This window comes from Haliotis rufescens, unplaced genomic scaffold (assembly GCF_023055435.1).
Source record: "Haliotis rufescens isolate VD_foot unplaced genomic scaffold, xgHalRufe1.0.p SCAF_14, whole genome shotgun sequence".
NCBI classification, from domain to species: domain Eukaryota; kingdom Metazoa; phylum Mollusca; class Gastropoda; order Lepetellida; family Haliotidae; genus Haliotis; species Haliotis rufescens.
In genome coordinates, this window is record NW_025963824.1 from 4,177,019 (window position 1) to 4,204,641 (window position 27,623).

The 27,623-nt window shown below is 44.8% G+C and overlaps 1 protein-coding gene across 1 annotated transcript in view; it reads right to left on the reverse strand.

The window, feature by feature from the left end:
• The window catches only part of LOC125371649 (talin-1-like), a 65,732-nt gene that overhangs the window by 21,754 nt on the left and 16,355 nt on the right, over positions 1-27,623 (reverse strand). Inside the window, exons 13-34 of the mRNA XM_048395661.1 lie at positions 25,965-26,105; positions 25,157-25,317; positions 24,822-24,969; positions 23,372-23,476; positions 22,240-22,407; positions 21,228-21,443; positions 20,640-20,753; positions 19,798-19,929; positions 18,971-19,099; positions 18,722-18,835; positions 18,102-18,215; positions 17,332-17,466; positions 16,089-16,217; positions 15,488-15,571; positions 14,698-14,925; positions 12,523-12,642; positions 11,471-11,808; positions 10,482-10,665; positions 8,597-8,617; positions 6,855-6,977; positions 5,789-5,932; positions 3,062-3,091 (exon numbers count right to left, since the gene is read on the reverse strand). Coding sequence (XP_048251618.1) covers positions 3,062-3,091; positions 5,789-5,932; positions 6,855-6,977; positions 8,597-8,617; positions 10,482-10,665; positions 11,471-11,808; positions 12,523-12,642; positions 14,698-14,925; positions 15,488-15,571; positions 16,089-16,217; positions 17,332-17,466; positions 18,102-18,215; positions 18,722-18,835; positions 18,971-19,099; positions 19,798-19,929; positions 20,640-20,753; positions 21,228-21,443; positions 22,240-22,407; positions 23,372-23,476; positions 24,822-24,969; positions 25,157-25,317; positions 25,965-26,105 — 3,078 coding nt within the window. The remainder of the gene's footprint in view (positions 1-3,061; positions 3,092-5,788; positions 5,933-6,854; positions 6,978-8,596; positions 8,618-10,481; positions 10,666-11,470; positions 11,809-12,522; positions 12,643-14,697; positions 14,926-15,487; positions 15,572-16,088; positions 16,218-17,331; positions 17,467-18,101; positions 18,216-18,721; positions 18,836-18,970; positions 19,100-19,797; positions 19,930-20,639; positions 20,754-21,227; positions 21,444-22,239; positions 22,408-23,371; positions 23,477-24,821; positions 24,970-25,156; positions 25,318-25,964; positions 26,106-27,623) is intronic.

Consider the following 27,623-nt stretch of genomic DNA (forward strand, 5'->3'; position numbering starts at 1 on the left):
TGCTAAAGAGTTTTTCTTAAGAAAAACAGCACATTAATAAAATACAACAGTATTAGTAGTCTCTTAAACAACGACAATATTAACAATTTTAAACAAAAACCCAGATTATCTCCCCTGATACAGTTTTTTAAAGCAAAACACAAACAGAGAACATTAAACTGGGATGAGCTAAGTATAACAATGAGGTAAGCAATTTATCTATCTTAGCGCTACTTATTTTTAGTTACAACAGTTGTAGCGCTAAGATCCCCTGAAATAGGACCTGCAATTGGTTTACATTAATCAACAAGAAACTGTTTGAAGACGACAATATGAAAATAATAGATCAGCATATTTTACATTCATGTTACAGTTTATCATTTTACACTGACCATATTTGAAAAGGAAGTTTATACATGTGATTACGTGACTACTGGGAGATACTAGCTACAGGAAAACTGCTAATGTTTACAATAGTTACAGAAGGCCTCAGCTGATGGAGGACAAGAGGAACACTTATACATCTGGGGCATGTATATATATATATATATACGTACAGTTAACGGATACACAAAATTAATGAGCAATTATAAAACCAGTGTTTAAAAATTATGAAAAGCCTTTACATTGTACACGACCTACAAACTTAAACAGCAACTGAGTCCACATTAGGATAATGCACATCTAGAAAAAAAGAGTTGTGCTCAATATGCACGAGTAATCAACTGAGGATGATTACTGATGTGGCACATGGTACGTCACGATGTCCTGAGGCTGGCCCGGCTTGATGCTAGAGATTATCCTGAAGCTACGTGTCTCGTGTCTCATACTGTCTACTGCGATATTACAATGGAGATATCTCTTGTCCTGTATTGCTTGTAGCACTCTGGCCAATTCTTGGCAGTAATTTCAAACCTATGTTATGTACCTGTCATATTTCTCATCTCGACGCCATCACCTCTTTATATTATAGTCCATGCACAATACTTTCACTACGTATCCTGCCAAGGTTCATACAGATACGATACACTAAGACCTGACCCTTCACTGATTCCGAAGTTATCCATACAGACTGCAGTCCCTACGTGCGTCACGTTATGTATACACTCCCCGCCTACGATACGATATGATATGATACGATACGATACACTAAGACCTGACCCTTCACTGATTCCGAAGTTATCCATACAGACTGCAGTCCCTACGTACGTCACGTTATGCCTACACTCCCCGCCTACGATACGATATGATATGATACGATACGATACGATACACTAACACCTGACCTGTCACTGCATCCTAAGTGATCCCTACAGACTGCAGTCCCTACGTATGTCACGTTCAATACGGCCCCCTTCTACATTCTGCGCCTATGTTATGCCTACACTTCCTGCCTACGATACAATACAATATGATACACTATCACCTGATCTGTCACTGCATCCTAAGTGATCCATACAGACTGCAGTCCCTACGTACGTCACGTTCAATACGGTCCCCTACATTCTGTGCCTATGTTATGCCTACAGTCAGTGCCTACGATATGATACAATAAGATACACTAACACCTGATCTGTCACTGCATCCTTAGTGATCCATACAGACTGCAGTCCCTACGTAAGTCACATTCAACAAGTCCCCTTCCACATTCTGTTCCTATCTTATGCCTACACTCCCCGCCTACGATACTATATATTAACACCTGACCTGTCACTGCATCCTAAGTTATCCATACAGACTGCAGTCCCTACGTACTTCACGTTCAATATGGTCCCCTACATTCTGTGCCTATGTTATGCCTACCTATCTTATGCCTACACTCCCTGCCTACGATACGATATATTAACACCTGACCTGTCACTGCATCCGAAGTTATCCATACAGACTGCAGTCCCTACGTAAGTCACGTTCATCACGGTCCCCTTCTGCATACGCTGTGTAGCGGCTGGACCAGCCTGACTGCAGTCCCTACGTAAGTCACTTTCAATACGGTCCCCTTCTACATACATTGTGCAGTCCCTACGTAAGTCACATTCATCACGGTCCCCTTCTACGTACGCTTTGTAGCGGCCGGACCATACAGAATGCAGTCCCTATGTAAATCCCCTTCTACGTAAGCTGTGTAGCGGCCGGACCATACAGAATGCAGTCCCTACGTAAGTCCCCTTCTACGTAAGCTGTGTAGCGGCCGGACCATACAGAACGCAGTCCCTACGTAAGTCCCCTTCTACGTATGTTGTGTAGCGGCCGGACCATACAGAATGCAGTCCCTACGTAAGTCCCCTTCTACGTAAGCTGTGTAGCGGCCGGACCATACGGAACGCAGTCCCTATGTAAATCCCCTTCTACGTACGCTGTGTAGCGGCCCGACCATACAGAACGCAGTCCCTATGTAAATCCCCTTCTACGTACATTGTGTAGCGGCCGGACCATACAGAATGCAGTCCCTATGTAAATCCCCTTCTACGTACGCTGTGTAGCGGCCGGACCATACAGAATGCAGTCCCTATGTAAATCCCCTTCTACGTACGCTGTGTAGCGGCCGGACCATACAGAATGCAGTCCCTATGTAAATCCCCTTCTACGTACGCTGTGTAGCGGCCGGACCATACAGAATGCAGTCCCTATGTAAATCCCCTTCTACGTACGCTGTGTAGCGGCCGGACCATACAGAATGCAGTCCCTATGTAAATCCCCTTCTACGTACGCTGTGTAGCGGCCGGACCATACAGAATGCAGTCCCTATGTAAATCCCCTTCTACGGACGCTGTGTAGCGGCCGGACCATACAGAATGCAGTCCCTATGTAAATCCCCTTCTACGTACGCTGTGTAGCGGCCAGACCATACAGAACGCAGTCCCTATGTAAATCCCCTTCTACGTACATTGTGTAGCGGCCGGACCATACAGAATGCAGTCCCTATGTAAATCCCCTTCTACGTACGCTGTGTAGCGGCCGGACCAGCCTGTGTAAGCATGCATGAGACAAGACGCAACTGAAGACTGTGGGCGGAACTGACAGAAGCGATTGATGGCCGAGGACCTCGGACATGACGTGTCGGGCAAAACGGATGCCAGCTTACCATAGATCTTACAGCCCATGACTCGTAGTACTTCACAAAACAAAAAGTTACCATGGTTACTGTTAAACAAACATATAACGAGCAGTCTCACTGGCAGGGTCAATTCAGAGAGAACACGCCCCGATTGGTTCAAATCAGGACAAATTGATAAATAATTATTAAATATGAATTCAAAGACAATTTGAACCAATCAACATTGAGTTAACATCTGAGTTGACCCGCTCAACCAATGAAAACAGTTATTATTATTATTGAGGTTATATCAATAATACAGATTAACACAGGTGGTAAGTATAGGCCTATAACACATACCTGCGCTTGAACATTCACCTAGGTCAAAGGTCAAAGTGGAAAGTTCACACCATGCAGTTCCGTTACGATAGCAGGATTCCTCTTATCACCACTACCTATCACTTAGCTTTAACAGCTCTTCATATTGTTATTTACCATGCTTTCACAAAATCAAACATAATTCATCAGACTCTTAAAGCTACTTTGTCTCATCAAGATCACACAACTTATTATTACATACATACCCTCAATACAAGAACACTTTAATCTTGATTATTTACTGTGTTAAACAATAGGAACTTAAATATAATAAGTTTCAAATAACAGTCACCTAATTATTTATTGTGATACATATTTACTGTTACACCTGAAGGTGTGGGAGTGTAGCGAGTGTTAGGGGTCTCCAGCAGATCACAGGGCATACAACAGGCATGCTGTACACAGGCGTATCCCACTCATCTACACTGTACACCAAAACATCTTAGAGCGGCTCGTCACCTTCAGTATCTTAACTTAGTAAAGTATTATTCTCTTATCGATGACTCTAACCTCAGGTCCAGCACACAACACTGTGGCCCAATGATGCTGGCTTCATCAATATGATAATTGTAACACATTCACAAAACGTCTTGAAGAACTAAAATGAAATTTGAAATATTTAATCCTTATTTTGTTCCCACTAACCAAACCATTCACCAAAACATAATAGTCTTGCCCAATTGTATGTGTCTACATCATTTGTGTTAGGAACTTTGGAGTTTTCTTTCCTCCATTTTCATCGACAATAAAGATCTCTATTGTAATAAAAAGGATTTTACCTCGCAAAGTGCATCAAATCACTTGAGCATGTTGATTAAATACATGAAAAGATTTGGAAAATATCTGTCAATGCCCAGTTGACAGTACACATGCTATGCAAATCCTGCAATTAACCGAAATCAGCAGGGCGGTTGCCATGTTGTTTATGAACCGGCTGTCGAGTTACGGGATGTTACAGGATTTTGATTGGACGATGGATAGACTTAGTCCAGCCAAAACATAACTCCATCATTCCAGCCTAGTTTGGCAAGGGTGGTAACCTGACTTTTAAGGTCAGTTAACTCCCTTGCCTCAGGAAGATGCTACAGCCAAGACCAAAGGAGATGACAGGATCAGATTCACAGGGCGGTATTCATTCCGGCTTGAACTAACTAGGTCTTAGATCACTCCCTACTGCTAGACAGTGGTATGAGGCGGAGTTCACAGGGCGGTATTCATTCCGGCTTGAACTAACTAGGTCTTAGATCACTCCCTACTGCTAGACAGTAGTATGAGGCGGAGTTCACAGGGCGGTATTCATTCCGGCTTGAACTAACTAGGTCTTAGATCCTCCCTACTGCTAGACAGTGGTATGACACCGTGACGACGAGCACACTCTAGGGATGTTTTGCTCAAACATATTTTGTAGAAGTGATCCAAAATCGTGTTTGCTGATGTTGATGTTAGATGTGTTGGAATAAACAAGGCAATGCAGAACATGGCTGACTACCCAAGACACAAGCTTCATGCTCACTACAGAAAAAAACATTACAACTTTAGAATTCACAAATGAATTTGATCAATAATCAATTATGAAAAATGACATTTTATCTAAGATAATTTATGTTTATCAAACTCTTTACTTCAGTTTTAAATGATATTTAAACTGATCAAATTACGAAGTGTTCCACAACAAAACACATTTTCACGTCAATAACAATAAAATCACAACAGGGATATATCTAGAATTCCAAACTAATGCTCTTGGCAGGCAAGTTTGGAAAAAAATGTTCCTTTTGTACAAAAATGGGATTTTCTAAATTACTTATTTTCCTAACTGCAGATTATTTTAAAATTGTATCTTAAAATTGTAATTTATGATGTAAAACTAAACATTAAAGCTACTTTCTCATCATTGTTCCTAATATGTACTATAAGACATCATTTCTATAGATAATAGCATGAAATGGACACATTTTCACTTCAAATTTTGGATTTTACACTGACATTTTCTACAGACTGCAGTCTAGATAAATCCCTGGATAAGAAAAGACGTCATGTTCAATTTTAGTTTATTTCCCTCCTTGATTGTGTGTGAGTTACGTCCTTGTGTGTGATTTTCGTCCATAACAGTCAGTTCAGTTAACTAACAATTACAGGAATATTATGCATGTACCTATGTTTTGTTATGTCAATCAATATTTTGTGTTCATTTTTAAACTTCAATAACAAATACCCATAATTATATTTTTTTTAAATTCTTTCAAATGAAATTCCATTGCATAATTATATTTTCTACTTGATGATTCAAAAGAGGTAAGATGGTGTAATGTGGTCGAAACACCACCCTGCTTGGAGGTCGGGGTCTGCAGGCAGTGTATAGACAATGATAGCACAGCACAGCACAGCGCCACCTACCTGCTGTTGTGAGCTGGCAGGGTTGGTGAGGTTCTGACAGGCCATCTGAATGGCCTGGTTGGCCCGGGAGAACTGGGACTGATCCACAACGCCGGGCCGGCCGGGTTCCGAGGCAGGGTCCGCGATACCTACCAGGTAGGCAGCCTGCAATACAGACATACCTTCATGCAGTCTCCATACAACAGCACACACACAATGTCGTTTGTTTGTTCATTTTTTAACATCGTACTAAACAATATTCCAGCTATATGATGGCGATCTGTTAATAACCAATTCTGGACCAGACAATCCAGTGATCGATATTGTGAGAACGATCCACATCGCTGGGGTACGATGGCACATTTTCTACCAAGTCACAGAGCCTAACAACCCGATCCATTTGGTCTCCTCTTATGACCATCATAGGTTGTAGGAGGCCAAATCTAACCTGGAATCCATGGGGTCACACACATATTTCCTAATGCGTTTATGTCATGTACACTGACATCAACATGGCAGTTTCATCATTTCATCTACTACTGATACAACATTCTTCTGGATCATTTCTAAATTTGAAAAAAACCAATCAGGACATAACAACAAACTTTCAATTTCCTAGAACATCCACTAGTGAGTGAGTGAGTGAGTTGGGTTTAACGCCGCTTTTAACAGTATTCCAGTTATATCGCGGCGTGTCAGCTTAATGTGGGAGGAAAGCCTGAAGTGATGCAGGTCTCAGACGTTTACCACTTCGGTGAAACCCACGAGCACAGGTATGGTGCTGACAAACCTAGAAACATAATCGGGGCGAACCGGGATTCGAACCCACAACCATAGGTTTCTGGCGTGCCCAAGGGACGCAACTCTGCACAGCGAATCGTGGCGCCTTAGACGACTGGGCCACCCGTGCCCCCAGAACATCCACTAGGTCTGGACATGCCTGTGAAATATTCTCTAGAATCGCTGAGTCAAAGACAGTGGTCTGAAGCCCTGATCTCTGATGAAGAATACTGACATTTTCAGTGAGTTTGGTTCCACACCAAAGACAACGCAATGGAATAACGTGGTATAACTGCGTAACACCTACCTGCCCAGAGGCTTCTGTCAGTCCACACACGGAGTTGGCGAAATTCCTCACAGAGTCACAGAACTCATCAATGTCTCCTCTCTTGGCATGCTGGGAGATTCCTGTCATGGCTTCTCCCAGACTCTGAAATGTAGACACAGACATCAGCCACAGACCTTCAACACACAGACCAGCTACAGACCACCCACGTACAGACAGACAACAGGCAGGACATACAGACATACAGATAGGTACACACATGGACCAATCTCAAGTACAGTAAACTACATTTATAACGAACACGCTTATAACGAACTGACGAATATGACAAACTTATTTTTTTCCCAAGTCACTGCTGTATATATGCTATACATATGCTTAAAACGAACTACGGTTATAACAAATTAAAAGTAGTGGCCCATTTGAGTTTGTTATAACCATAGTTTACTGGAGATCCGATGTTTAACTCCGATATTCCATCAACATCCTCATTATGTCAGGTGAACTTTCTAATTAGACAATCAACTTCTAAATTCTCTGTATGAGCAAGCATATCATTTGGAACAGCTTACCTATCTTGAAACCAAATGTAAACAGGCAGTTCTGAATGCAAAATAATAATGGCTGTGCTTAGATGTTGATATTTTACGCCCCACATTGTTAAAAACTAAGCAGGAAAAGTTGAAAGTTAAAGATTTAGGGCTCCCTAGATTCAAATAGTACAGAAGAAAACCTAAAGGACCCCAGTACTTCTTCTTATTTGAATCACTGCTCAACAAATGTCACATCATTATTAACTGTCAGCTCTTAATGGTTAACCGGTTATAGTCATATGAAGATAAAAGTAACATAAACATAAAATTGGGGATGGAAATCAACAAGCTATAACATGTCTGACTGTAAATAATCAAAGCTGGGCCAGGAAACCAGTGACTGATAGAGTGAGCACCCAGCCAGGTCACCCATTTTAGCCATCCAATCCTCATATAATAACAGTCTTATATCAGACTGCTAAGGATCTAATGTTATTGTCAGTCTGTCCCACAAGAAACATTAGAGTTTGCTTGTCTGAACTTGCATCTTAGCATCATTTTCAGCTGTTTGGTTCTAAAACGGGCTATTATAAGCCGAGATTACAAGACTGAACATAATTTTTAACTTGTCTCAGGCTTTGGGCTTGTGGTAAAGTCACAGACTATTGTTAGTTTTGTTTGTTTGTTGTTTAACGCCACACTCAGCAATATTCAAGCTATATGACGACGGTCTGTAAATAATCAAGTCTGGACCAGACAATCCAGTGATTGACATCATGAGCATCAATCTACACAATGGGGATACGATGACACGCATGAACCAAGTTAGTGAGCCTGACCACCCGATCCTGTTAGTCGCCTCTTATGACAAGCATGTATTGCTGAAGACCAATTCCACCCTGGACCGTCACGGGGGTGTTTAACTCGACTCAGGCTTTGGGCTAGAGGTAAAGCAGCAGCAGACTGTTGTTAGCAGAACTATGGGTTATCAAAGCAATCTACCTGTCAACTTACTCTCACTGACTAGATAGGAGTGAACTTAGTGTAAGTGGAAAGGGCCTGGTTGATTTTCAACACTGACACAACAACGAGGAGAAAATTGTAATGAATCAAAATATGAAAACGTAGAAAACAAGATGAGAACACAGGACACCAGTACTGAGATGAAATGAGGTAGCTACATGAAGAAGATGGTGTAATCTAGGACAGCCGTGTACAATAAACTCTTACCTCCAGGTGACCCCCCGTTGGCTGATGATGAAACAATCACAGATTCACACATATGGAAAGTGGACATGTCGTTTGTTTGTTTGTTTGTTTGTTTGTTGTTTAAAGCCGCACTTAGCAATATTCCAGCTATATGACACCGGTCTGTAAGTAATCGGGTCTGGACCAGACAATCCAGTGATTGATATCATCAGCATCGATCCACACAATTGGGATACGATGACATGCATCAACCAAGTCAGTGAGTCAACCATCCGATCCCGCATGTCGCCTCTTACGACAAGCATAGTCACCTCTTACGGCAAGCATAGACACCTCTTATGGTAAGCTTGGGTTGCTGGAGACCTATTCCAACTTGGATCTTCACGGGTCTTAAAGTCAAGATGGAAAATCAGAGAGACTGGAAGTTTCTTTACTTTATACCACAGTCAGCAATATTCCAGCTATCTTAGTTCAGGGTTATGGACAATCCATATTGGGCAGGCACATCAGTGCATGATAAACATTCATGAATGCTGTTGGCAGCACGATGACATAGCCCTGTCACAGAGGATGATCATTCATTTCCCATGTTTGTTTATTTGTTTGTTTGTTTGTTTGTTTGTTTGTATGCTTGCTGTAAGTTTGTTTGTTGTATAACGCCACACTCAACTATATTTCAGCTATAAGACTGCAGTCTGTAAAAAGTCAAGTCTGGACCAGACGATCCAGTGATTGACATCATGAGCAGCGATCTATGCACTTGGGATATGATGACATGCATCAAGGATGTCAGTAAACTGACCACCCGATCCTGTTTGTCGCCTCTACAAGCATGGGTTGCTGAAGACCTATTCTAACTGTGACCTTCCTGTACAGGTGTACAGGCATCAACTGTGTATGGCCTCTACAACAAGCATGGGTTGCTGAAGACCTATTCTAACTGTGACCTTCCTGTACAGGCATACAGCCATCAACTGTGTATGGCCTCTACAACAAGCATGGGTTGCTGAAGACCTATTCTAACTGTGACCTTCCTGAACAGGTGTACAGGCATCAACTGTGTATGGCCTCTACAACAAGCATGGGTTGCTGAAGTCCTATTCTAACTGTGACCTTCCTGAACAGGTGTACAGGCATCAACTGTGTGGGGGGTGTCAGGTGCATGAGGAGATGAATGATGGCTCACAACATGAAGCGTCACAAACATGGACACACAATGACAGCGAGTTCAGAAACACGTCAGTCCTATCTAGTAACATGGATGTTGGTACTGACTAGATTATGCTAGATATCTGGTATCTTGTTTATGTAACGCTGCACTCAGCAATATTCCAGCTATGATGGCGGCTTGTAAATAATCAAATCTGGACCAGACAATCCAGTGATTGATATAGTGAGCAACGATCCATGTCATTAGGGAACAATGACACACTATCAGCAAAGTCACTGAGGCTGACCACCCAAGCAACGACCAGCATAGGTTTCTGGGAACCAATTCTAACCTGGAATCCATGGGTCTCTCTGGTACCTTATTCCAGAAGCAAGTTAAAGGTATTCTAGTCTTGCTGTGTATACCGTACAAACTGTCTGAGGACTGCTATAGGAGTGGCAGGGCAGTCATACCGATATGTTCAGGGATTTTGTTCCTGGTATTATTCCAAAGTGAGACCACAAGAAATCCCCAAACATTCCCATTCCATTTCACTGATAATTGGACAAATGATGAAGAAAATGTTTGGCTACGTGGTTTTACATTATTTCATTGAATGCAATGACAAAATATCTTTGAAAAAATGCAGACTTTAATAAATTCTGAATTCTTGTTCCTAATTTGCCTGCCACAAGCACTTGTCTGAAGTCTTTGACAACTTCTATATCACTTGATGAATATGGTTGAGTGACTCACCTTTGATTTGTCCATAACTCCATCAAGGCACTCGAAATACGGGGCATCACTGATTGGCTCGTTGGCGTTGTCAAGGAGATTGTGCATCATCTCTATCTGGCGCAGGGCGTTGTCGCACTCCTTCTGTCCGGGGGCGGACACGGTGCAGATGTTGATGAGGTGGTTGATGCTCTCTGTCACCGCCCTGTGAGAACATCACACACGGTGAACACATGGTGAACACATGGTGAACATAGTGAACACAGTCTCACAACAACAGTGGTTTGGCGATTAGAGTGAGTTAGTTAGTTTTAACGCCCATTTGAACAGTATTAGTTATATCATGCCGTGTCAGCTTAATGTGGGAGGAAAGCCCTAAGTGATACAGGTCTTTGATGTTTTCCACTTCGTTGAAACCGATGAGCACAGGTGTGGTGCTGACAAACCTAGAAACATGATCTGGTCGAACCGGGATTCAAACCCACAATCAAAGGTTTCTGGAGTGCCCCCGGAACATCACCATGAAAAGTACAATGATAGCAATCAACCAAGTCTCACCACCAGATCCGATCCAGTTGCCTCATAGGACGAGCAGTGAATGTTTGGAACATGTTCTAATCCAGGACCGAACACACAAAGCGGCTATGCTAAGGGCACTATCAGCATCTATGCTAAGGGCACTATCAGCGGCTATGCTAAGGGCACTATCAGCAGCTATGCTCAGGGCACTATCAGCAGCTATGCTAAGGGCACTATCAGCAGCTATGATAAGGGCACTATCAGCGGCTATGCTAAGGGCACTATCAGCAGCTATGCTAAGGGCACTATCAGCAGCTATGCTAAGGGCACTATCAGCAGCTATGCTAAGGGCACTATCAGCAGCTATGCTAAGGGCACTATCAGCAGCTATGCTAAGGGCACTATCAGCAGCTACGGGGATGTTACGCGTGCCCTTTAGAACAAGTTACATTGGTTTCAGAACATGATGAACACCACCATGAACTCCTCACCTTGCAGCCTGGGCCAGGAGGTTCTTGGCGTTGGGGGCATTAGGGTCGGCCGAGACGGACTTGGCTGCCAGCAGTAGCTTACTGGACACCATGGACACGCTCTTGAGGCCACCCACGATCTGGTTCTGTGTCTCCACGTCCTTGGAGAGTCCGGCCATGGTGAGTCCGGTGTCCACGAACTCCTGGTAGGAGTGTCCGTACTGGGAGGAGGACATGGCCAGCTGCTGGGGGGTGCCGCGGGACGACGTCACAATGTTGCTGGCCGCCTGGTTCAAGCCTACTGCTGCGTTGTTCATGTCGACCTGAACATCTTGGTACGACTTGCCCGTCCCGGGGAACTACACCAATAGACATGTGTTCCATACAATAAAAGAGGGGATAAAATACAACTGAATGATTGAGTAAGTAGAGTGTAGGTATTTTAGTTTGTTTGTTGTTTGAACTACACCAATAGACATGTGTTCAATACAATAAAGGAGGGGATAAAATACAACTGAATGATTGAGTAAGTAGAGTGTAGGTATTTTAGTTTGTTTGTTGTTTAATGGCGCGCTCAGCAATAATCCAGTCGCCTTTTAAGACAAGCATGGGTTACTGAAGACCAATTCTAACCCGGATCTTCACGGGGTTGGAGCGTAAGTAGAGTGAATGAGTATGTATGATATGAAACCACTTAAGTTTGTTTGTTTGTTTGTTTGTTCGTTGTTTAACGCTGCACTCAGCAATATTCCAGCTATATGACGGCAGTCTGTAAATAATCGAGTCTGGACAAGACAATCCAGTGATTAATATCATCAGCATCGATCCACGCAATTGGGACCGATGACATGTATCAACCAAGTCAGCGAGCCTGACCACCCGATCCCGTTAGTCGCCTTTTACGACAAGCATAGTCACCTTTTACGGCAAGCATGGGTTGCTGGAGACCTATTCTACCCGGATCTTCACAGGTCTTAAACCACTTAAACGGAGGACACAAGAAATGTGCTCATACATTGTACCCATGAGGGGAATCAAACCGAGGCTTTAACCACAAGGCAGCTAGGACCTACCCGAGGGGAGGAGAGAGTCTGGCTGGAGGCGGTGATGTGTCTGAGGGCGGCGTCCACGTCTCTCTGACCTGGCAGGCAGTTCACACAGTTGTTGAGGGCGTTCGACACACTCTTGGATACCTGCAACACACAATATGCTTGTTTACAACTCTGCTGTCTGCTGAATAGCGTTACCTCAGGGTTCGAAATTAACATGTCCGCTCGTCTGAGACTAGTAAACTTCAGGCCGGACAAGTGACATTTCCTTGTGAGACATTTACTGTTAACATTAGCTACTTACTTTTAACATCAGCTACTTACTGTTAACATTAGCAAGATGTAGCTGTTTTTGTGGATCCGTAAAAATGAAAATTAATTTCTAGCCCTGCACTGAAGACCAACAACACTGTCTGCTCTGGCTACAGTAGATTGTCTACTCAACACTGAATACTGAACTCGGTCTTAATACCTGGTTGAGCCTCTGTCTACTGTCTACACATTCCTGGTCGAGCTTCTGTCTACTATCTACATGTACCTGGTTGAGCCTCTGTCTAGTGTCTACATGTACCTGGTTGAGCCTGTCTACACGTACCTGGTCGAGCCTCTGTCTACTGTCTACACGTACGTGGTCGAGCCTCTGTCTACTGTCTACACGTACCTAGTTGAGCCTCTGTCTACCTACACGTACCTGGTTGAGCCTCTGTCTACACGTACCTAGTTGAGCCTCTGTCTACTGTCTACACGTACCTGATTGAACCTCTGTCTACACGTACCTGGTTGAGCCTCTGTCTACTGCCTACACGTACCTGGTTGAGCCTCTGTCTACACGTACCTGGTTGAGCCTCTGTCTACTGCCTACACGTACCTGGTTGAACCTCTGTCTACACGTACCTGGTTGAGCCTCTGTCTACACGTACCTGGTTGAGCCTCTGTCTACACGTACCTGGTTGAGCCTCTGTCTACTGTCTACACGTACCTGGTTGAGCCTCTGTCTACACGTACCTGGTTGAGCCTCTGTCTACTGTCTACACGTACCTGGTTGAACCTCTGTCTACTGTCTACACGTACCTAGTTGAGCCTCTGTCTACTGTCTACACGTACCTGGTTGAGCCTCTGTCTACTGCCTACACGTACCTGGTTGACCCTCTGTCTACACGTACCTGGTTGAGCCTCTGTCTACTGCCTACACGTACCTGGTTGAACCTCTGTCTACACGTACCTGGTTGAGCCTCTGTCTACACGTACCTGGTTGAGCCTCTGTCTACACGTACCTGGTTGAGCCTCTGTCTACTGTCTACACGTACCTGGTTGAGCCTCTGTCTACACGTACCTGGTTGAGCCTCTGTCTACTGCCTACACGTACCTGGTTGAACCTCTGTCTACTGCCTACACGTACCTGGTTGAGCCTCTGTCTACACGTACCTGGTTGAACCTCTGTCTACACGTACCTGGTTGAGCCTCTGTCGACTGCCTACACGTACCTGGTTGAGCCTCTGTCTACACGTACCTGGTTGAGCCTCTTTCTACTGCCTACACGTACCTGGTTGAACCTCTGTCTACACGTACCTGGTTGAGCCTCTGTCTACACGTACCTGGTTGAGCCTCTGTCTACACGTACCTGGTTGACCCTCTGTCTACTGTCTACACGTACCTGGTTGAACCTCTGTCTACACGTACCTGGTTGAGCCTCTGTCTACTGCCTACACGTACCTGGTTGAACCTCTGTCTACACGTACCTGGTTGAGCCTCTGTCTACACGTACCTGGTTGAGCCTCTGTCTACATGTACCTGGTTGAGCCTCTGTCTACTGCCTACACGTACCTGGTTGAGCCTCTGTCTACTGCCTACACGTACCTGGTTGAGCCTCTGCCTACTGTCTACACGTACCTGGTTGAGCCTCTGTCTACACGTACCTGGTTGAGCCTCTGTCTACACGTACCTGGTTGAGCCTCTGCCTACTGTCTACACGTACCTGGTTGAGCCTCTGCCTACTGTCTACACGTACCTGGTTGAGCCTCTGCCTACTGTCTACACGTACCTGGTTGAGCCTCTGCCTACTGTCTACACGTACCTGGTTGAGCCTCTGTCTACTGCCTACATGCACCTGGTTGAGCCTCTGCCTGCTGTCTACACGTACCTGGTTGAGCCTCTGTCTACACGTACCTGGTTGAGCCTCTGTCTACTGTCTACACGTACCTGGTTGAGCCTCTGTATGTTCTCGGGGTTGCTGGGGTCCCGCATCACCCGCTTGGCCTCCTCCAGAAGGATGACAGACTTGTCCATGATGTCCTGGGCACACTCGATGATGGCGTGCTGGACCTGCCTGTCCGTGGTGGTTGCAGCAACACCGCGCACTGCTGACGTCAACACCCGCAATGCGTTGGCCGTATCCCGAGCAGCGATACCAACATAGTCTTCATTACCCTGAAGAAAAGACACAAAAAACACTTCAATTTCATATTTTTAGGTTTCGTTTGTTGTTTTACGCCAGTAGTCAGGAATATACAAGCTGACTGACTAAATAATCCAGTCAGTCAACCCAGTGGCTGATCAGTGTCAGTCACAAAGCACAACCACTCCATAACAATGTTATTGGGCTCTGAAACAAGTTAAGGCAGTGATGAGTGAGTGAGTAAGTATGGTTTTACGCTGCTTTAAGCAATATTCCAGCAATATCACGGCGGGGGACACCAAAATGGGCTTCACACATTGTACCCATGATGGGAATCGAAACCGGGTCTTCGGCGTGACGAGCGAACGCTTTAACCACTAGGCTACACGACCGCCCCAAGGCAGTGATGAAAATATTCTGACCAGAATACTTCATGCTTGGCTGTCACATCTGATAAACCCTTCAACCTCATGTATTCCTTGCAATCACATTTAATCTACAGAAGAATAGAAGCAAACTAGCAATAAAAAAAAAGAGACAAGGGGAGACAACCGATGACAGGGGAGACAACCAAAGACAGGGGAGACAACAGACCTGAGCTGCAGCTGTGAGCAGCTGTGCCATAGAGGAGCCGACCGTCTTGGACGTAGTTCCCAGCTGGAGAGCAGCTGACTGAGCCTGTGGGGAGAGAATCACTGAGCTACATCACGTGTAAACCACACACACTAGATGCTCTACTGCCCAGGCTACACTTGACAGTGAGTTACGAACATAGCAATTGGAGCCCTGGGGCCCTTTAGGTTTCCCCAATAACATCTGAATCTACGGACATCCAAAATGTTTGATTCTTAACCTCAGGGTTGACATTCATGCATACTTTCATGTTAATCATTAACACTGCGCTAGCACACACGGGATGATGTGATGTCGCTCTTCACAGATAATAATCAACTGTGTGGGAAATTATCTTTTTTCACTTCATGACCCAAAATATCTGTACCTGTAATATTCCTATGTCTAACTAACCTAAGTCACATTTTATGTTTTTAAGAAGGCAACTTTTTGATGGCACTTTGCCCATTACTGCTACACGGACATAATGTAATAAACATTTTCTCTTCAGGAAACAATCAGTTAACAAAGACTCCGCATGCAGTAAAGAAGCTGCAGTTGTCCACTACTAGCGATGACGTACCGTCTCTCCAGGCAGGGGGACGAGGCGTCCTTCGTTTGTTGCCTTCTTGATCTCGTCCAGCTGGTAGTTGAGTCCATGCACCTGGTCCAGGGCGGACTCCACCTCCAGTGTGCCACACGCCTCCTGGGCCTACACAACGGAGGGATCACATGCTGAATAGAGTCAGACTAAATCCACGCTAAAAGCTTGCTTGTATACTGTGGAGTGAGTGAGTGAGTGAGTGAGTGAGTGAGTGTGGTTTTACGCCGCTTTTAGCAATATTCCAGCAATATTACGGTGAGGGACACCAGAAACATTGTATCAATGTCGGGAATCGAACCCGGGTCTTTGGCGTGACGAGCCAACGCTTTAACCACTAGGCTACCCGACCGCCCCGTATACTGAGGAAGGAGAATAAGGATGGTTTTATGCCCCTTTCAGCAACATTCCCGCAATATCAGTGGGCGTGAAACCAGACAGGGATTACATACTGGGTGTAGGATGTCAACAGTGAGTGTCTTGTGTCGCATTACAGATGTCAGTTTAACTGTTGACCCGTTGGCCCGTGGCCAGTTAAAATTACAAAGGGCTTGCTGAAACGTCTAGGAGATGGCCCGTCTGGCTGGCCAACATTTTACCCCATCTCAGTGTATGTTCAATTTTTGTAATTTGGTCATCGCGGTAAAATGACAACCGGACGCCATTTTGTAATGTTGTGCACAACATCTTTATTTGCTCATAAATTACTATTCATATTCCAGGTGTGTCATGGAGGCCTACTGTGGAAGGGTTACACAAAGAAGTCAGACATTTCCCCCACCCAATCCCCACCTTAAACTTAAGACAAGCTACTGGGAAGCTATTCTGACCCAGAAGCTCCAGTCTCTTGACACGGGGACCCAGTTCAGGAAATGTTTGTATTCTCAGTGTGATAGAGGGCACTAACAAAGACAACCGTAACTTTTGGACAATGGACACACTTGAACAATGAGTTGTTGAGTTTGAAAGTCAGTTTTGTCATGTCTGGGTAATGTGGGACAAAACCTAAAGATTTTTGTTTTGTTTGTCTGTTGTTTATGCTGCAGTCAGCACTATTCAAGCCCTATAACAGTGGCTGTACTTTCATTGAGCCTGGGCCAAATAAACCACGGGCAAATATGCATTATGTTCTACAACGACACTGTCTGGTACGACGTAGTCAATCAACTAAGTCACTGACTCTGACCAACTCGGAATCAATACGCAAGGAATCTGTGAGACTGACCTTCGATGAGGCTGTCCTGAGTTCTGCGAGTGCTGATGTCATGGCCTTGACGCTGTTGTGGAGATTGAGGACTGCAGCCTGGTCCGTCACTGTTGGAGCGGCGGCGTTAGCGGCAGCCACCATCCTGCTGGCCGGCTTCAAGAACATACAATATATATACTTATGTTTCAGTGTTGAAGTTGTTAAATGCATCATTAGTGTGTGTGACGTAGCACTAGGAACTGATATGTGGATGTGTATGACGTGTGTGTGACGTGTGTGTGACGTGTGTGTGTGTGACATGTGTGTGCATGTGAGTGTGACATGCATGCAACGTGTATGACGTGTGTGCATGTGTGAGTGTGACATGCACGTGACGTGTGTCAGTGTGACATGCATGTGACGTGTATGATGTGTGTGCATGTGTATGACGTGTGACGTGTGTGCATGTGTGAGTGTGACATGTATGTGACGTGTATGACGTGTATGTGTATGACGTGTGTGTGCATGTGTGAGTGTGACATGCACGTGACGTGTATGACATGTGTGACGTGTGTGACATACCTGTATGACGTGTGTGACGTGTGTGTGCATGTGAGTGTGACATGCATGCGACGTGTATGATGTGTGTGATGTGTATGACGTGTGTGACGTGTGTGTGCATGCGAGTGTGACATGTATGTGGCGTGTATGACATGTATGACGTGTGTGACGTGTGTGACATGTATGTGACGTGTATGACGTGTATGACATGTATGACTTGTATGACGTGTATGACGTGTGTGACATACCTGTATGAAGTCCTGGCTGGCGTTGATGAGAGACAGCTGCGCGGTGGCGCTGTCCTGACTGCGCTGGGAGGCCCGGATAGCGTGTACCAGGGGGGGTATCTCCTCATTCACAGCCTACAACACACACAGTTCTAGGTCAGTGACCACTGATACTTTCCCTGCAGGTAACAGCTACAGCCAATAAGTCACACACCCCGTTTTCTGCTAATATCCACATATTTTATGTTGTCTCTTATTATGAGCTTAATCAAAACTGTCAGATGTATACATCATAAAATTCCATTCAGGAGACTTGCAATTGAACAGAACTTGTTCTTCTCTACAATTTGAGTGAAAGACTTTTGTTTAACAAACTGCCTTCAACAATTTTGAACAGTACCATTTTGGTGACACCTCCAAGCATGGTAAGGTGTTGACAAATGTAGAATACAGGATTGAAAGCCAAGATCATAGGTTCCTGGCAACTCAAAGGGAGATAACTCTGCACAGCAAATTGTGGTGCTTTAGACAACTGGGACACCCGTATGAGTCTGAGATATAAGATGAGACAGACTTTGATTAAAAATCGCCCACTGAGCCTGTACAACCCCAGGCACCAGTACAGAGTCCCTGTCACCCACCTCACACTGCTGTCGGAGCTGGGCCTCCGTGGTGGCGTTACGGTTCGTCTTGTTGGCGAGGGAGGAGGAGTTGATGAGCTGGGTGGCGGCAGCAGCAGCATGGTTGGCGGCATTCTGGAACAGAACAAACATGGTGAACTATTGGCGATTTATCTTAACGGAAAATTGTTTTTCTGACAAATTATGCAGTTCTGTTAGTCCATATTTTCATGTAATGTTATGGCGATAATTATCTAAGCAGTCGCTTACCTCCAGCCTGTTGATCAGCTTCCTCTTCAGCTGGTTGCTGGCAGCTGCGTTGGTGGCGGAGCGCAACTCCTCTGCCGCGGACCGGAGAATCTGCTGCTGGTCGGAGTCATTGGGATTGGAGGCACAGCCCTGACAATGTAGAACAAGGGAGTGAATGTCTAGCTCTGCTCCCAGCAAGATTCCACCCATATCACATCACAGAGTTCTACCTAACAGTCCAGTTTAGTCTAACAACCAGGTACCTCCAACAACCTATTCTAACCCGGTCAAAATGAAGTCAATGAATAGTCAGACACTAAAGCTTCACAATGGTCTCTGATATTATTTAAAATCCATGAAGACAAAATCTATTTGTGCTATTCCTTATCACGTCACATCCTAGATTGAGAAGGCTAAGAAAAAATTAGCCCAAAATTAATTCTGATAGCTTTGATATTTCTCAGTTCGACCCATTTCACTCCCAATCAGTTCCATGGAACTGCCATCCCTTGTATGTCATCTCTATGTCATCTCTATGTCGTCTCTATGTCATCTCTATGTCATTTCTATGTCGTCTCTACATCATCTCTATGTCATCTCTATGTCATCTCTACGTCGTCTCTACGTCATCTCTACATTGTCTCTACGTCATCTCTACGTCATCTCTACATCGTCTCTACATCGTCTCTACGTCATCTCTACGTCATCTCTACGTCATCTCTACATCATCTCTACGTAGTCTCTACGTCATCTCTACGTCATCTCTACGTCTTCTCTATGTCTTCTCTATGTCGTCTCTACGTCATCGCTCCTACTGTTGTGGTCCTGAACACACTGAGAGTCCTCACCTTGGCCGCCTCCACCAGTTTGGCTGTAGCGTCAGCAAGTTGTTTAGCTGCTGCTAGGAGACGCTTCTGTACGTCGGAGTCGGTGTTGGTCTCAGCCTGGTTCCTGATGGCACTGACCAGCTGGGACGTGGCCTGCAACACAACATACGGTCCTGACTTCTATCTGATCAGACAGACCATGTGCTCTTACAGTTTGTTTATTTGTTTGTTGCTTAATGCTACAGTCAGTGACATGATGCTTGTTTGTTTGATTGTTTGTTCAATGCCGCACTCAGCATTATTTCAGCCATATGATGGCGGACTGCTTATAATAAGAGTCTGGACCAGACAATCCAGTGATTGACATCATGAGCATCGATCCAGGTAATTGGAATACCATGACATGCATCAACCAAGTCAGTGAGTCTGACCACCCGATCCCGTTAGTCGCCTCTCATGACAAGCATAGTTGTCTTTTACGGCAAGCATGGGTTGCTGAAGATCTATTCTACCCCGGATCTTCACAGATATCAGGCGATAAGTCTGGACCACAAGGTTTCGGAAAATGAAACAGTAACCCAGCAACAAACAGACACAAATAGATGAGGCTCCAGCTGTGGTTACCCATGCGAGGAACTGAGTGAGTGAGTGAGTGAGTTTGATTTTACGCCGCTTTTAGCAATATTCCAGCAATATCACGGCGGGGGACACCAGAAATGGGCTTCAAACATTGTACCCATGTCGGGAATCGAACCCGGTTTTCAGCGTGACGAGCGAACGCTTTAACCACTAGGCTACCCGACCGCCCCTGTGAGGAGCTGAGACTAGGATGAGCTACTCTACTTGTCACACTCCGGACTCACCTGGGCCAGGTGTCGGGCCTGCTTGACCATCTCATGGGCGTCGCCCACACTGCTGAACAGGTTGTCTGTGACGGTGATGATCTGGTCCACCGCCTCCTCATGCTGCTCACTGGCCTGCAATCATCATCATCATCATCATCATCACTATCATCATCATCATCATCATCATCATCATCATCAATTTCAACTCTGGGCACACAGACATATCAACTGAAAAAGTCAGGCCCTATGGTTTTTACATTGAACAGCTATCAGTTCTGGGAATGTCTTGTATGCTAAAAGATGACTTTAATTAACTCTTTGACATTTGATACACTTGAAAAGTGAGATAGTGAGCTTTTATTGGTTTTGTATGTTTGTTGCTTAACGCCTACAAGATATTCAAGCTATGGGACAGCATTCTGAAAACATCAAATCTGGATCAGACAATTCAGTGATTGACATCATGAGCATCGATGAACATAATTGGGATATGATGACATGCATTAACCAAGTCAGCGAGTCTGACCACTCAAATGGCTTGGTGAACACCAGTTCTAACCCTGGTCTTCAAGGGACATTTCACAGGACGATTGACTATGTACTGACCCTGACAGGCACAGCGGCCTTCTTGATATGTTGCAGGAGGTCATTGAGGGCCTTGGTGACGGCCGTGGCGGCGCCGCCCAGATCCTGCAGCAGGTGGTCGTCCTTACATGCAGACTGTGCTGCCTCCACGATGCCCTCCACAGACTTGGCGACGAGCTTGGCGGCCTCGATCAGCTGTTCCTGGCAGGCTGGGTTCCCGATGGTGGGCGCCACAACCTGAGGGGAGGGGAGGTGACATGGGGGTTTAACTTCATGGTCAACATTATGTAGCGACATGGAACATGGATGCAGAGATGGTAAAATCATTACAATCATAAAGTCGTAAACGCTAATACTGATCACCAATTTCTATTGGAAACTACAAGTTTTACATCCAAAATATCTAAGTTAACAGGAAATAACAAGAACAGACTTTAAACGTCTTTTGGTAGGATGGGGCCGGGTATCAAACCACCGGCCTTCTTCTCTCTGAGCAGATGCTCTATCTACTAGACCACGGTGGCAGTCCCCTGATGGGAGATGAGAGTTGAGTGATGTGAGATGAGAGTTGAGTGATGGGAGATGAGAGTTGAGCGATGTGAGATGAGAGTTGAGTGATGTGAGATGTGAGATGAGTGATGTGAGATGAGAGTTGAGTGAGGTGAGTTGAGTGATGTGATATGAGAGTTGAGTGATGTGAGATGAGAGTTGAGTGATGTGAGATGAGAGTTGAGTGATGTGAGATGAGAGTTGAAAGTTGAGTGATGTGAGTTGAGTGTTGAGAGATGTGAGATGAGAGTTGAGTGATGTGAGATGAGAGTTGAGTGATGTGAGGTGAGAGTTGAGTGATGGGAGATGAGAGTTGAGTGATGTGAGATGAGAGTTGAGTGATGTGACATGAGAGTTGAGTGATGGGAGATGAGAGTAGAGTGATGTGAGATGAGAGTAGAGTGTTGAGTGATGTGAGATGAGAGTTGAGTGATGTGAGATGAGAGTAGAGTGATGTGAGATGAGAGTTGAGTGGTGTAGTTACCTTGGTGCAGGCCACCAGCTGGGACGTGGCGAGGGCGCACTGGGTGGCGGAGCTGATGACCCTGTTCTGCAGACCCTGGTCCTCAGTCTTGGAGGCCACGTTCTTTGCCTTCAGCACCAGCGCCGCCGTGGCATTAGCCACTGCCTTAGCCAGTGACAGGAGCGTGTCCTGCAAACACACACAGAGACTAGTGTAACAACAAACTTAAGGATTGAAATGACAGCGGACAACTTTCTCATCTTAGTATTTTGCTGCCATTGTCTGGCCGGGACACCAAAATCATATGATATGAAGATTGTTTTATCACTTAGTATCTATTTTGGTGGTAACAACTTCCGATAATATGAAGAGCCTTTTGATTGGACACTATAAATAGACTTCATACCAGTTGAAAACAACATGATATAAGGCTAATAAAATAATGACCAACAGTGTCTCATTTTTGTTTTATCAACATAAGGTAAATCTAGTCCTGCTGAATATTTTTAAGATTAAATTGGCACACTATTTGGGTGAATGATGGAATAAAGACAGTTGGGTTTTTTTGTTTTTAGTTTCAAATTCTTAACACGTGCAAACAATTTGGCAGCTATGTCACAGTGATCCCAGCTTTTGGGGGATGATTAATACAGACGAGTTACTAGCTGAGTGAAAATATGGTAGAGAAACACACAAGGCTAATGATTTCAAATATACAATGTCATGCTAAAATAAGAGTAAGACATATTTTCATTGACTTCCATAAGTTTAGAAACAGTGCTGGAATACAATGCCTGAAACTGACAAACATTCTTAAGCCAAAATAAAAAAAGATTTTATTCTGACTTTGCCAAATGCAGTCCATACAACTCATCATCACTTCAATCAACAAGCACTATTTATGATCCTGTGAACTAATGGCCTCCTGCAGGGCTGTACTTAGTCTGTCCTACAGACCCTGATACAAATATATATCAAATACAGCCCATGCAAGTCTATAATGTTTGGCAAGTCTAGATTACTGCAGTATCTGAAAATGAAGAGAGTCACTGGGCTCCCTTTTATTATATTCTTATTAAGATAACTGAACAACTGTTTTTACTGTAGGATATGTTCATTTCAGAGACTAGATGTTAGTCTAGGCTGTACTGACCTGGAAGACTCTGTCCAGGTCCTCAGTGGTCTCGCCGACCTCATCCATGACCTCCTGGCTGGCCTCCCCAATCTTGCTGGCAGCTGCTAGCAGGTTCTGGCGCGGCTGCAATACACAGACACCGGTTAGCTACATACGAGATGGTCGATATCATCATACATACAGCCAGTGTACTGTAGGCCAGGACCATAATAGTTTATCTGTTTGTCTGTTCCTTAACACCAGACCAATATTCCAGCAATAGGATGCTGGTCTTCATCAAACATGGACCAAACAATCCAGTGATATACATCATTAGCATTGATCTAAAACAATTCTTGACATGCATCAACCAAGTCAGCGAGGCTGACAACCAGATCCATTTAGTTGCCTCTTACGACAAGCAAAGGTTGCTGGGGACATATATTCTTATTTTGAATCCCCACCGGTCAACTACAGTTCTAGCAGTATTGAAGTCAGTGAATTGAATGAGTGAGTTTGATTTTACGCCGCCTTTAGCAATATTCCAGCAATATCACGGTGGGGGACACCAGAAATGGGCTTCACACATTGTACCCATGTCGGGAATCGAACCCGGGTCTTCGGCGTGACGAGCAAACGCTTTAACCACTAGGCTACCCGACCGCCCTGAAGTCAGTGAAACAATGAGACACATAAGTTGACCTGAACCTGGACAAGCTTCACGTCCACAGTTCTCATGAAGTGATGCGGATAAACACAGGTTTGAGTCTGCAACTTGTGCACCAATTCTAACCCAGAATCTAGGGCTGCGACGGGTAAGTCGGGTACTCGGGTCTGGTGGGTACTGAGAAGGACCCGGGTTCCACAGAATTACCCAGACCCGTGGTTGGTCATGTGATATATTGTTTAATGGCAAAAATGATCTTGAACTACATGGTTACACTACAAGTCACTAATGTTCGCATTTCTTTCTGACTATGCACCAAGACTTTTATATGTTTGAATAAAGATAAAACTTCAGTCAACGTCAGTGTATGCGTGTCCAGATCGATTCATACGTGTATCTAAATACATTTTGTCCAGGGCTACAGTCAAACTATTCAAAATCAGACATTTTGTATCTCTTGAGACCAACAGTGGATACCCGGGTAGGGTCGGATAATAGGTGGGTGGGTACCATGGTAGTAAATTTGGACTCGTCCCACCCCTACCAGAATCACCACGTTCCCAATTTAGTGACCTCTACAGAGCCTACAAGTGGAGGGAATGCAACACTGAAATGTGTTGTGAGTGAGTGAGTATGATTTTACGCCGCTTTTAGCAATATTCCAGCAATGTCACGGCAGGGGACACCAGAAATGGGCTTCACACATTGTACCCATGTAAGGAATCGAACCCGTGTCTTTGGTGTGACGAGCGAACGCTTTAACCACTAGGCTACCCGACCGCCCGATATGTATTATGAAGAAATATATCCTGGTATGTTCACCTCCACATTGGCGGGCGTTGCAGCATTGAGGAGGTCAGAGAAGGCGCCGGCGAGGCGTCGGGCAGCGTCCAGCAGTTTGTCATTGTTCTCTTCCTGTAGGGCAGCCACCATCTTCACATCCCGGCTGAACTGACCCAGGTTGGACGAACTGGAGACATGGAGGGAAGTTCCTCATTATCACAGTAGTCACAGGGGAGATGATAAACAGAGACGAGTTAGATACCAGATACCTTCCGCCATATTGGTAAGGAAAGTGCACAAGCTCCTTCCTTAGTAACAGTTACAAAGTTTTTTAGTAGCTATTTATAGCCTTAGTGAAGGAAGAATGTGCTCACATTTGATGGACGGCTGAGCCGACAGCGTTGTAGTCGATCTCGTCCTCCTTGCCGGAGGTGAGCGTGACGAGCTGCGCCGTGGCGGCGTTCATGGCGGACAGCTGGGAGCCCACCTTCTGTCTGTTGAGGTCCAGCTGGTTCTCACGCCACTTCTTGGAGGCCTGGCAACAGCAAGAGCATCATCAACACACCGGTACATCTAATGAAAGGACTCCAGACTTTCTTCTGTTCATATATCAGGCACTTTACACTGAACAACAACACTCCTCATATCTATTGGATGTAAACAAACCAAACATTGCACAATTTCACGGTGATACTAGTTTCTTAGAAAACAATCTTAGGAAAAGATAAAGCTGCTATCTAAAGTTGATTCACTTGCCGTAGGAGACACCATGCAACATCGATAGAAGCAAACAGTTTTAGACCACCAGTCAAAAAATGATAGTATATAGCCAAACCCTTAAACAGAGCAAAATTTCTAATAGACGTTATGATACCTCAACTTTTGGGCAGTTTGGCAAGGACTGGACCAGACAATCCAGTGATTAATATCATGAGCATCGATCCACACAATTGAGATCGATGACATGCATCAACCAAGTCAGCGAGCCTAGCCACCTGATCCCGTTAGTCGCCTTTTACGACAAGCATGGGTTGCTGAAGACCTATTCTACCCCGGAATCGTCACGGGTCCAATATGGGGCAGGACCAAAGCCTTAGAGACTGTCAAGTCAAACTGCGGAACACGGTCACCATCCAACTACTCCTTGCGACCAATGTTCCCCCACAATGTTGCTATACATACCGCGTCTGATCCGAGCTTGGGGACCTGTGCCCTCTGTTGTAGATCTGTCCTGGCCATGTTGACGGAGGACAGTCCCTCCTCGATGGTGGTCAACAGGGCCTTCTGGGACTGGTTGAGGCCGTGCTGCTGGGCGTTCTGACCCTACAGTGGACAGCACTAGTCAGTACACACAGGCTACACAATGTGGGTTAACTGGGGTAAATTCTGTGTGTACTCGATAGTAATACAAGTTATTGTAGATAAGTGTCATCCATTACTGCATAGTATCTGATAATGGAACAGCTGACATTGATGTAAGTCACTAAAACAGTTTTTGAATGAAACAAAATGAAACAAAATAAAACAAAGTCTACCGCCACAAAAAAGGTTCAACTGAACTTACGATGCTATTTTCTACTTTTATTACATTTATTTTAAATACTGCAACAAAAGATTTTCACTAAGAAAATACTGACATATCAAACAGGAACTGAAGACAGCCAGTAACAACGTGAACGTAACGAGACGCTACACCATCGGTACATACACAGACACTGACAGGTACTCGCAACACACATGCTGACCAAGTCAACGCCATGCACAAATATCACTGCTACTCCTTGCTCCAATATAATCCACACAACACACTTTCAGACATTCTCAACTCTAAGGTAATACACTCTAGTGGACAGTTCAACAACATGCTGCCAGGTCCATGAGCACAAAGTGATCGTAGCTACGACTAATGTAATATGCGAGTTACGTCATAGAACTAAGACTGCTTTGTGCACACGGTCCATTAGCAGGAACAGACATACAGTTGCTACCTGGCACTGTCTGCACAAAGTGATCATAGCTCAGAATATTGTATGGGAGTTACGATGTCATAGAGCTATGATTGCTTTGTGCACACGGTCCATTAGCAGGAACAGACATACAGTTGCTACCTGGCACCGCCTGCACAAAGTGATCATAGCTGAGATAACTGCATGGGAATAATAATGTCAAGCTATGATTGCTTCGTGCACACGGTCCATGAGCAGTAACAGACATACAGTTGTTACCTGGCACCGCCTGCACAAAGTGATCATAGCTGAGATAACTGCATGGGAATAATAATGTCAAGCTATGATTGCTTTGTGCACACGGTCCATGAGCAGGAACAGACATACAGTTGCTACCTGGCACCGCCTGCACAAAGTGATCATAGCTCAGATAACTGCATGGGAATAATAATGTCAAGCTATGATTGCTTTGTGCACACGGTCCATGAGCAGGAACAGACATACAGTTGTTAGACAGCATTCATAACAGGTCAAACATTCAGTAGGGAGGTACCAAACCAAGGGTACCAAACCAAGGGTACCAAACCAAGGGTACCTAACGAGGGTATCAAAGAGGGTACCAGAAATCTATGAAAGATTTATCTGCAGCTGTTTCGGCCAGCCTCAGGATCACAAGGACATAAAAGAAGAGTAGGTTACCACGAGGATGTCTGCCAGGGATCAACTCAAGGCCGAGTATTACACTTAGGTTCATGGTATGTCTTAACAATTCCTAATTCTTGAACAGTGTCAATGAATGCTGTTAAAGTCTGCTATCAGCAATATTCCAGCTATGTGACTGCAGTCTGTAAATAATGAAGTCTGGGCCAGACGATCCAGTGATTGTTATCATGAG